We start from the raw sequence: 12,439 nt of genomic DNA, 5'->3' as shown, positions 1-12,439 counted from the left end.
TCTAGTTGCCAGGTCTACAAAAAATAGAATGAAAATATTTCTGTCTTTGTCCCATACCTTAAATCTTGTAAAGTCAAAGCCATTGGAAGGCTTACAGTAGGATGTGGTGGCATCATCTGATAGTTTTAAAGAGATTTCACACTTCTCTCTCTTCTATTAGTCTTGTATGCTCTTCATCAACCACACCTGCATCTTTTAACAGGATTTTTAACCTTTGACAAATAGGTTGAGCAAATTACCTTTGTAACTTTAAGACAATTTGCTTTTTTTTTCTTTATTGCTTTTTTTCTCTATGATTCATATCATCTGCCATTAATACTTTTCCAACACCTGAAATGAAACATCAAGTTTTGTTAAGGTGATATAACCATGCCCTGACTGGTTGAACTCAGATCCTCTGACTTTCCAAAAAAATTGCCTTATCAGGCTCCATGTCAAGTTTTATTTGTGCCTTTTTTGTATATAGAAGTTTACCCAAACCGCATAATTAGCTCAGTAGAAACTCCATTAGTACTTGTAAAATAGCTGGAGTAAGCCTTTATACATGGAACTGCAATTCTCTTTGGTGAGCTTAATGTGTTGTTATTATCATGCCTAAAACAAATAATACTTTTATATTTGTTACTCTTGCATTGATCCTCACTACTTGATAGATCAAGCAGACCAATCTGTTTCACATACAGCACAAGTGCAAGCACTATCTACTATTGCAGTGTTAAAGGAGCCTGCAACTAATACATTCATCACTGGCCTTGTGACCAGCATAATTTGTTTGGAAGCCTTATTACTTTCATCCTCTTCTCAGATGTCTCTTTGTCATTTGTCTTTTCAAGGACCCCACCTCTCTGCTTTGCGTGGTTCACCACATAATGATACTTTGAATCTTCTATTAACCATTCCTTGGACATTCCTGGGATTAATTTGCCTATTATTGTTATTCCAATTCTGTCTTGCACTGTAATAACCAGATCTGCGGAAGGTGATTTCTTCCTCAATCTGTCTGTCTTTAACCCTTCTGTTGTATTGATGCATGTGTCCAATATCTGGATCTATTCAAAACCTGGCGGACATGGAGTCCTTTATTCTTTATATCACTATGGAATCCCCTTTTTCCCATGAAGACTGAAGGAAATAACTGTTCCCCCAGGATTTTTTTCAAGGCAGCAGACATCTGATCCAACAGAGTGTCCCTCTCTGAGAACTGAACACCAATTACAAACCTGTCTGTATGACATATCTTAGCACAATACAGCAATATAAATAATGATTCTGAACCAGGGATCCACAAATGGAATCTTGTTAATCTTTTATACAATCTTTTACAGTCCTTGATATATTCTTCCATGGAATGGCAATCTTTTTTTTCTGAAATCTATCAATGTCTGACCTCATAGGCATTTAATGGATCATCTTTCTTGTAGAATTCATCCAAGAACTCTAGTAGAAGGTGCAGACCTTCATTGCTATCCAAAATATGTTATTTCACATTTCACTTCTCATAGGTAGTGACAAGGCCAAAGCCTTACCTTGTTTTCTTTTTAGTAGGGACCTAACCTGTTTGGACATATCCACTTCATTCTTCCACTGGTCATATGGTTTAGATTCAGAGAACATCAGAGGATAACATTCCCTGACAATTTACACTTGCTTTCTACCAATATCCACAATGGCCATTAGGATTCTGGTTTTCTGTCTGATTTTTTTTTCCTAATTTCCAACCTTCATCTTTAGGCAACCAGCCGCTGCTACCATATTTCAGAAAGTCAGTTGGTGAACAATAAAAATGGATCCAATCTTTACACCTTTTTCCAAGCATCTATTTACAAGAGTTATACATTTTAAGCTCCTAACCCAACAACCACAGTTTCAGTTTGTGTCTAATATTAGGGGCACAAGTGAATTTGCAGTTAATGCTCATCATCTCAATGCAATTACGCAATTAATATCAATTAACACAGATCTTTTAGAGTGAAATTAGGAAATGCTTCTTCAGGCAAAAGGTAGTAGAAGTTTGGAACTTTTCTGCAAACAGATCAATTGTTAATTTTAAAACTGTGCTGGATTTTGTTAGTAAAAGGTATTAAAGGATATGGGACAGATCAGCCCTGATCTCACTGAGTGATGGAACAGGCTCAAAGAACTAAGTGACTTACTCCTGTTTTTATGTTCCTAGTGGAAGAAGACAGTCTGGCAGGCCTGCTGTCTGCACCCTCATCAAATGTTTTCATGTATGCAGCCTCATCAAATTTCTCATCTGAACCCCCTATGGCAGGTCTTGTTTGTGACCTTGCCCTCCGGTGAGCTGGCACATGAGCAATCTTTCCCCTTGGTGGCTGCAGCCTACCCATGCCCACTGACTCACCATGTGCTGGCCCTGAATCTATACCAGCCTCTAAAGTTCACACAGTGCCAGTATCACTGCTGGAGGCTGCCAGTGTCAGATCAAGTAATGGTGCTTTTTCATCAGCGGTGAGCTGTTACTCCCTCTCTTCCTTCAGAGGCTGCTATGGATGGACAGGCAGCATTTCTTGAGTATCTGAAAACAGAAAAATGGAAGGTGATATTTGGGGCCAAGGGAGTGGGGTGAGATGGGATTGAATGCAAGATGTCCATGGCCACACTGTCTGCAGCTTGTACTTCATGTCTAGTAGCTGGACGAAGATGATGTGGAAGGTGAGAAGGGGCATAAGGCAGTAACGTACAATTGTCCCAGTATTCTCTGCGATGCCGGATGTACCCAGGATCTGTTGCAGCCAGCCCCAGGATGTAGAGCACCACCTCTTCTGTAGGGCTCGGGTGCTGATTCTACTCTGCTCCCTTCCACTGCATGCCACCTTACCCTGTGGCGTAGAGAGGAGAATGTCAGTGATTGTTTAGCATCATGTTTCGTTGATATGCCTGCCACAGATGAATAACTGGAGGCATGGAAACATCAAGATATGTGTAGCAATTATGGCTTTGTTTAGTGTGTAATGTGCCTTTAAGAGTAATGCTTGTTGAGGAAGATCTCATGATCTGTAGTAACCAATAGGAGAGTAGTGTGGGTTACCTCTTCAGTCAGTGCAGAGATGGAGTTGAAGTTGAAAGTACATGTATTGTTGCTGTTGAATATATTGTTAATAAACTTAATGTTCCCGCCCAAGAAGTGTCTGCTGATCAACTCTATCAATAGTACCAACTCAGCCACCACTCACAACAAATAGGCGATGAGGATAAAACAAGGTTAAACAGAAGAAATCAAGTTGAAAAGATATTGGCACTGTACCTCGCCCAGTAATTGTAAGTTGAAGTTTTGTTCGAATCGAAGAAGTTATCCCCTCTCAGAATGATGCAATTCGGAAGAATTGATCCTTTTGATTCAGCCATGGACGATTGGTCTCATTGCATTGAACGCCTTGTGTTCTTTTTCCAAGTGAACAAGATTACGGGGGAAGGGAAGAGGTGAGCGATCCTCTCAAGTACATGTGGAAATAAAGACTACGGCTTGATTCGTAGTTTGATGGCACCCAGTGTCCCAGATTCCAAAAATTTTGATGAATTGGTGGACCTCGTGAAGGGTCATTACCAGCCAAAGCCCTTGGTAATGATGCAAAGGTTCATGTTTAACTCGAGAAATAGAGCCCCAGGGAAGACAGTTGCATGCTATGTGGCAAGTTTGAAGCAGTTAATGGAACATTGTGAGTTTGGTACATCCCTAAATGACAAGCTCAGAGATTGTTTAGCATGAGGTGTGAATGAGGACACGATTCAGAAGAGATTATTGTCCGAAGCGAATTTGGATTTTAAGAAGGTGCTAGAGATAGCACTGGCCATGGAAAGTGCAGTAAGAGATTCAAAAGCCATACAGGGAGTGCAAAATGGTGCCGTCCTCTACTAGTGTGGGAAACTCCAGCCAAAAAGGACGCGAAAATGCAAGACTCTGCTGAGAAGCAGGAAACAGACCCTGCTAGCTGGAAAATGAGAAAAAATGACTTAGCAGCAAAAGTAAAGAATAATTTCAATAGAGATGGAAACAAGCAATCTTATAACGGTTGTTATTCTAAAAAAATCAAGTGTTATTATTGTCACAGAAATGGACATACAATGAGACAGTGCAAGGAAAGATTCAAACAGGCTTTTAAACAAAAGAAAAAAAGCTCAGTGAGATCTACAACGTAGAACAGCCTGAAACAATAAATTCAGATATTTACTCCAAGATAAAAGCAAAATACTGCGGATGCTGGAAATCTGAAACGGAAACAGAAAATGCTAGAAGAACCCCAGCAGGTCTAACAGCATCTGTGGAGAGAAAAACAGAGTTAACATTTCAAGTCCATGTGAATCTTCTTCAGATTGAGGCAAAAGTCGTAGGATTTTCGAAGCAAACAGATGATGAAATTTTGGGAGACCCAACCACTCAGCTCACTCAAGTCGAGCTTGCAACTGAGAGTAGACTGGCCAATATTGAAATCAAAAAGAAGGCCAAGATTAAAGTCAGTGCTAGTAAGAAGGTGGCATGTAGAAAGAAGACACAGAAACACAAATGACACTTTGGGCTGAATTTTCCTGCCGTCAGGGGGGTGGGGGTGTTGTGCGGGGCGGGCAGGAGCGAGCCTGGACCCGATCGGCACCCTCATTTTACGTGGGTGGGCTAATTAAGGCCCACCCAGTGTGACGCACACCCGGAAGCACTGAGCGCTTCCTGTGTGGGCGTGGGGGGGATTCCCTGAGAGGTTCTTTGCATGCGCACGAAAGAGTGCAGAGATCTCCCCAAGGTACGGAGGTGTCTCAGGGAGATTTGTTTCAGTGATAAAGTTTCAAATAAAGGATTGTAACACTTTTAAAACATGTCCCCTCATGTGACACTATCACATGAGCTGGGACATGTCAAAGAATAAAAGTATAAATTTTTATTACATTTTAAAACACTTCATGAAACTCCATCCCGCCCGTGGATGAGGTTTCATGAAAAATGCGAAGGCCGTCTGGGCTCTTTGCCTGCCCGCCAACCTTAAGGCTTTAATGACTTTCTTAATGGCCTTAATAGGCCTTTGACAGTTCGGTGGGCGCACAGCTGACGCTGCTTCTTGCCCACTGAACTGACAATCTAAATGACGGGCGATGACGTCGGGACGTCTGCCCGACATCACCGCGCGTCATTTTACGCGTCAGCGAGTGGGCTCCTTGCAGCATACGAATACACTTTCGTACATAGGCCTGAAAATAAAATTGCAAACGCCAAAGCACTTAGTAGTTTGCTTTTACAAGAAAATGATGAGCATGTTCCTGTGGAAGAACTTGTTTTATTGTTAAATTTGTCATGAAAAGACATTAATGTCTACAATGTTATTGGAAGTTATTTTTAAAACTGAATTGTAGTAAGGTCTGTGTCTATGTGTGTATCTTAATTGGATTAAAGCCAGCTAGTCTGGGTGCTTTGATGTATAGTATTTTGAGATGTTAATTTGGTAAACATTGAGTAGGGTTAGAAGGTAAAGTGTAAATTTGCATTTGTTGAATAAAGCATTCAAGAGTGGGAGTAAAATCTTGCACCTGAGTGGGAGATGCCAAGTAATGCATTTATATTACTAATAAAATTAGTGGGTTGAAAATGTTATCATTAGAAGATGTGACAAATACAATGGAAAATTTACATTCTAAGGAAAATCTAGGTATAAACAGAAAGGAGTTTGTGTGTGTGAGTCAGAGGTATTTAAGATCTAACCAGCCTGTAAGCCTATAACTGTGTCTGCAAAGAACCAAATTGCAAGGAACCACATTTTGAATTCGTAAGGTCAGATGTGCTTTGCCTGGTGTCTGTTTAAAGTCTGTGGGTTATTGTTGCCTTGGTGAAGATTTACCTGGGAGTGATTAAATTGGGATTTGTTTAAAAGTTATTGTGGTAGTAATTTGTAGACATGTGTCTGTGTTTAAATTTGTTGTTAAATTAGTAAATGTTTAATTTAGTTTTATATAAAACACCTCTGGAGGCTCGGTGGTCTTATTCCTGAATTCAGAGCTGCATCCAATTGAAAATATAGGTTTTGACAGTTGTTCAAGTTTCCCTCTGGGATTTAAACAACTCAGACTTTACCAACTGCTGTGTCATAACAAATTTCTTAGATTCCTTGCTGGTATGTGTTCAACAGATCAGAGAGTGGACAAGTCCGGACCCAGTCCTATCTCAAGTACGAGAACAAGTGCTACATGGTTGGTCACAGGAGTCCTGACGAAATGAAACCGTACTTCAACAGAAGACATGAGATAACTAGTCAGAATGGCATCTTATTGTGGAGAGTGATAGTTCTTCCAAAGGGAAGGGAGTTACTTTTAATTGAACTACACTGTGCCCATCCAGGAATTTCCCGAATGAAGGCCATAGCACTCAGCTATCTGTGGTGGCCTGGGATGGATAGCGAAATAGAGAGTTTAGTAAAGCACAGTGTGCAATTGCAGAAGTTGCCAGTCACAGGTCCGTTACACCCACTGGAGCTGCCAGGTAGACCCTGGGTGCGGTTACAAATTGACTACGTTGGACCTTTCCTGGTTTCTGCTCATTGTCAATGTCCATTCAAAATGGTTGGACGTATATGAGGTGAAGTCACCAACGTCGGGCGCTACAATTGAGAAACTACGTCAGAGTTTTGCCATTCACGGACTACCAGAAGTAGTTGTTCCCAATAACAGCATGGCATTTACGAGTGCTGAATTTCAACGGTTTATCAGCCTCAACAGTATCACCCTTCCTCAAAAGGGCTGGCTGAAAGGGTGGTTTAAATGTTCAATACAGGCATGAAAAAGCTAACTGGTGATTCCTAGGCAACCAGACTAGCACACTTTCTTTTTCATTACACGACTACCTCTCATACAACAACAGCTGTCACACCTGCAGAGTTATTGTTGAAACGCCGTCTCAAGGCAAGATTGAGTTTAATAACGCTGAATTTAGAAAGGAAGGTGGAAAGGAGTCAGGGAAGCCAGAAAACTAGCCACGCCTGGCATAGCCGCGAGAGGAAATTTACCATGGGAGAGCCGGGATACGTGAAGAACTTCGGGGAAGGACCAAACTGGTCATACCGTGTGAAAATAGTGCAGTTTCTTGACCCCTATCTTACCACGTGAAGGTGGACGACCAGATAATCCATAAACGTGTGGACCATTTAAGGAAGAGAGACACAAATCACCAAGATTTAGTTCCACCAGTTATCAAGACCAGGTTTACATTTCCTGTAAGAGTTGAGGATACCCACAGTGCCCACAGAAGCACTTGATGTTCAGGCAACTCCAAAAAAGGAGGTCCCTGACAAAGAATCTGAAGTTGTGGAGCTGAGACATTCCACACATACCAGGAAACCACCTGAACTTCTTTACTTTTAAACATAATATGTAGGGCCGAGTTAAAGAGGGAGGAATGTAGTAATTATGGTTTTGTTTAGTGTGTAATGTGCCTTTAAGAGTAATGCTTGTTAAGGAAGATCACATGACCTGTAATAGACAACAGGAGAGTAGCGCGAGCTACCACCAGTCAGTGCAGAGATGGAGTTGAAGTTGAAATTACATGTATAGTTGCTGTTGAAGATATTGTAAATAAACTTAATGTTTCCAGCGAAGAAGTGTCTGCGGATCAACTCTATCAATAGTACAACTCGGCCACCGGTCACAACAAGTAGGCGATGAGGATCCGTGAGATCCAACAATATGGATGTGAGGCTGGCTTCATTGGTAGGTGAAATCAAATATCTGAATGCTATGCCTGAGTCCTGACTGTTAGGGATAGCTGATGGATGAGTGATGGGTGTGTGAGCAGCGTGAGAAGTATGATCAATTCAACTCTTAAAATAAAAAGGTTTTGGTCCTTTTCCAAAGATCTGACTTATTCGTGATAATACATTTGACAGCTTTACTGCTCTGTATCTCTGACCTGGCCACCCCACTGCTTCTCAGCCATAGTCCCAGGTTCCAGGTCCTGGCTTCAACCTCCCTCCCAAGCTGTTCCACTACAGCTTCAACACTGGCAACTACCCGGCTATGTGAAAAATGGCCCAGATATGTCCTATACACAAAACGCGGGACAAACCCAACCCTGCCAATTGCCGCCCCATCAGTCCACTCTCAATCAACACTAAAGTGATGGAAGAGGTCACGAACAGTTCTATCAAGTGGCACTTGCTTAGCAATAACCTGCTCACTCATGCCCAGTTTGGGTTCCACCAGGGCCACTCAGCTCCTGACCTCATTACAGCCTTGGTTCAAACATGGACAAAAGAGCTGAACTCCTGGGGTGAGGTGAGAGTGACTGCCCTTGACATCAAGGCAGTATTTGACCGAGTGTGGTTTCAAAGAGCTCTAGCAAAACTGGAGTCAATGGGAACCAGGGGGAAAACTCTCCGCTGGTTGGAGTCATACCTAGCACAAAGGAAGATGGTTGTGGTTGTTGGAGGTCAGTCATCTCAGCTCCAGGACATCACTGCAGGAGTTCCTCAGGGTAGTGTCCTCAGCCCAACCATCTTCAGCTGCTTCATCAATGGCCTTCCTTCCATCATAAGGGCAGAAGTGGGGATCTTCGCTGATGATTGCACAATGTTCAGCACCATTCACGACTCCTCAGATACTGAAGCAGCCCATGTCCAAATGCAGCAAGACCTGAACAATATCCAGGCTTGGGCTGACAAACGGCAAGTACAAGTGTCAGGCAATGACCATCTCCAACAAGAGTGAATCCACCATCGCCCCTTGATGTTCAATGGCATTACCATCATTGAATCCCCCACTATCGACATCCTGGGGGTTACCATTGACCAGAAGCAGAACTAGCCATAAAAATGCTGTGGCTACAAAAGTAGTTCAGCGGCTAGGAGTCGTGCAACGAGTAACTTACCTCCTGACTCCCCAAAGCCTGTCCACCATCTACAAGGCACAAGTCAGGAGTGTGTTGGAATACTCCCCACTTGTTTGGAAGAGTGCAGCTCCCACAACATTCAAGAAGCTTGACAGCGTCCAAGTCAAAGCAGCCTGCTTGATTGGCACCACATCCACAAACATTCACTCCCTCCATCACTGAAGCATGGTAGCAGCAGTGTGTACCATCTACAAGATGCACTGCAGGAATTCACCAAAGCTCCTTTGACAGCATCTTCCAGACACACGACCACTACCACCTAGAAGGACAAGGGCAATAGATAAATGGGAACATCGCCACCTGGAAGTTCCCCTCCAAGTCACTCCCATCCTGACTTGGAAATATATTGCCGTTCCTTCACTGTCACTTGGTCCAAATCCTGCAACTCCCTTCCGAGCAGCACTGTGGGTGTACCTACACCACATGGACTCCAGCGGTTTAAGAAGGCAGCTCACCACCACCTTCTCAAGGGCAACTAGGGATTGGCAATAAATGCTGGCCCAGCCAGCGAAGCCCACATCCCGTGAGTGAATTAAAAAAAAACAGGCCCTGAGTTTCTTTTGCCTCTATGTCTTACAGTGGGCCCTGCCTGTCAGTAGCAGTTGTAGCAATTGCTTTGATCCATCTTCCTAGCGATAGAAAGATCTTCTGGTCATATTCCCAAACCCTGGCCCTGACTCCTGCTCTGTCTCAATCTCTCCTCCCAGCACAAGCTCCCAATTTCTCTTATTCGTGTGTGTTGCTGTCCCCCTCAAGCCCCTATCTCCTGTCCCCATTGAGTCTCCCCTTTTCCTGATTTGTCTATGTATCAACATCTGATCCATTCTATGGTGTTAGCCATGTTGGTGTTGTGCCTGGGCTGCTGCTGCTTCTTTCATATGGCTGGGTATAGAGCATGAACTATAATTTTATATCAAGGTGGTCAAGCCAGGATGTTATGTCAGGAGTACTGGTGTGTGTTACTGTAATACCTCCTTTGTATTTTGAGGTGGGCATTGAGTTGTTATGTGTGCCATGGTGTGTTCTGGGCGACCACAGTCACATACAGGAAAGTTTTTAATCTTCCATTTGTGCATCAGGTATTCACTTCTGCCATGGTTTATATGAATGCAGTTCATGGATGCCCCTGAGCTTCATGGGAGGTTGATACCAGGGATCTTCTGTGTCGGGTCTTTCATGAGGTGTTCGTTCGTGACTTCTTGTGAGGGCCATTCTTTTTTCCAAGCTTCTTCAGGGCTTAAATTGCATGGGTCCAAAAGGGCTTATGTGACTTCAAGTGGAGGTGAGGGATGTTGATGAGGTTGGTGCATGGGGAGGCATTTGTTTTCCTCAGTTCGCGGAGCTTCACGGAGGGTTACTGCATTGTGGCAAATTGGTGGTGGTGATGAGGCGGAGGGGGGGGCAGGGTTGGTGCGATGTGTGCCAGCATGGGTAACCAGGGTGTTGGGGTCGACTTGAGGGTTCCAATGATGCATCTCATTGCAGTGTTCAGTTCAACATCAACCAGTCAAGTGTGGCCACTTCTGGTCCATGCTGTTACACAGCACTCAGCTACAGAGTACACGAGGGCCATCACTGAAGTCTGTCGTATTTGGTTTTAAAGATGGTTCAACATGTGACGTATGAATCGGTAAAGTGATGTTTATGAAAGATGTCCCAGATGGAAGGAAAAATTTGCAGGAAAATACTCTTTTGAAGACAAAGTAAAAGAGAAATGACAACGAAAGTGTAGGGGTGGAATACAGAGTAAGAGGGAAAAAAGGGAGAGCAAGACAAGCAGATAAACAGAGACAGACAGTGAAGGAATTATGGTGGGGAGAAGAGGCAGAGTGATAGTTACAGGAAGAAAGACAATTTTTTATCCATAGAGATCAACTAATATAGTTAGAAAATTCTCAGGTGACATTGGTAACTTATTGAATTCCTGAGTCCACTTTTGGCTAAATAAACAATGATTGAATGTAACCCAATTACCAGTGATGTTCAACAGGATGTATTCCCCTCTGTTCCCACAGAGTAAGCTTCCTCTGTTCACTACGTTGGATAGAAGTATTTCTCAAAGGGAGGAAGAGAAAATCTGACACAGTTAACTCTCAGCAGCCTTGCTTGTTGCTCAGAGGTCAGATAGACCAGCATTGGCAGAGTACTGGGAACAGGTCAGCAGTCTGCCCGTTCCTCAATTATATAATTATAATACTTATGTTTAAGGCGGAGAAACATGAAAGAAGAATAAATAATTAACAAACTAAATGGAAGCAAACTAATATGCTACAGGAGATATATGCTTATTTGTCAGCTTGTCTGTGCTTGCTGTAAGATTCCACTGTATGATTTATGTCCCTAACACATCTCTTAAATTAGCAGGCTGTGGTTCCATTTTGGTGTTCTGTTGTTTGAAATGATGTATCCTCCCAGTTTCATATGTGAACATCAGCAAGATTGTGTCTTAGCGTGTTAAGTAATGTTACCTTTCCTGTTCTAGGTCTCAAAATATTCAATCTTGGCAATCCTAAAAATATTGGCCCTCACCTTGCTGTGGACTTGGAAAACAATATCATGGTAGAATATCGACCTCATGGCCCACCAATCCGATTCAACACTGTTTCGAGCCAGGACCTGCATTACATTGCAAATGAACTGGATGAAATTAAAGGAGGAAAGGACACCGTTATAGCCATCACCTTATGGTCTCATTTCAGCACTTTTCCAGTAGAAGTCTATATCCGAAGACTACAGAATATCCGGAGATCAATTCTACAATTGTTAGGCAGGAATCCGGATACAGTGGTTGTTATGAAGACTGCCAATGTCCAGGCCCTTCCAGGAGAAGTCAGTCTGTACAACAGTGACTGGTATTCCTACCAACATGATTTAGTGATGAGGAAGATGTTCACAGGCATCAATGTGGCATTTGTGGATGCCTGGGAGATGACAATAGCACATTACCTGCCACATAATTTACACCCTGAGCGAGTCATTATAAAAAATGAAATAGACATGTTTCTTTCGTATGTGTGTCCTTCCAGAAAGAGATAAATTCTGTAATAGATCTGTTCCAAACAGGTTTTAGTTATCATGTGATTCAAAATCTAAGTAATACCGTCAGAACTCTTAGGTTTGTGTAATTGCCTTAAATTAACGTGCATTTTTAAAATTGATAATTGACTTTTAAAACAAATAATTTTTGAATTATTCAAGTGTGAGCGTATTCATTATGGTTGTCATTATGGTTGTAACCAAATGAGGTTTTTGTTTTTGTTGTGTACAAATATTCCATTATAACTGAAGGAAATTTAGTTTAAAAGAAAGGCTGTACATGGCTATTTATTAAATTGCAGAGGGGATTTCCTAAAGCAGGGTAGAGTAGAACAGTTTTGTGTTGCTGTGAGTGCAGCAAACTCCAGCTTGCTCATTATCAATGGAAGTTCATCTCAGTTAAATGAAGAAAACTAATTGAAAGCTCAGGATACAGAGAGTGAGAAAGGAATGCAGTTGACCATGGCACCAATGGGCAAGGAACTACACAAGAGGGATCAACAAAGTGTAATAGGAGACTCCATA

The 12,439-nt window shown here is 42.4% G+C and overlaps 1 protein-coding gene across 2 annotated transcripts in view; it reads left to right on the top strand.

Annotated features, from left to right (window-relative positions):
• Positions 1-12,070, top strand: part of LOC144691700 (NXPE family member 3-like) — a 51,032-nt gene extending 38,962 nt beyond the window's left edge. For both annotated transcript variants that reach the window (XM_078560057.1, XM_078560058.1), the window contains exon 7: positions 11,361-12,070. In XM_078560057.1, coding sequence (XP_078416183.1) covers positions 11,361-11,914 — 554 coding nt within the window. In that variant the 3' untranslated portion in view covers positions 11,915-12,070. The remainder of the gene's footprint in view (positions 1-11,360) is intronic.
• Positions 12,071-12,439: the final 369 nt, after the last annotated feature.

Source organism: Cetorhinus maximus, chromosome 16, assembly GCF_964194155.1.
Source record: "Cetorhinus maximus chromosome 16, sCetMax3.hap1.1, whole genome shotgun sequence".
Lineage (NCBI taxonomy): Eukaryota > Metazoa > Chordata > Chondrichthyes > Lamniformes > Cetorhinidae > Cetorhinus > Cetorhinus maximus.
The sequence above is the reverse complement of the archived record's forward strand: the minus strand, read 5'-3'. Positions and strand labels throughout refer to the sequence as shown.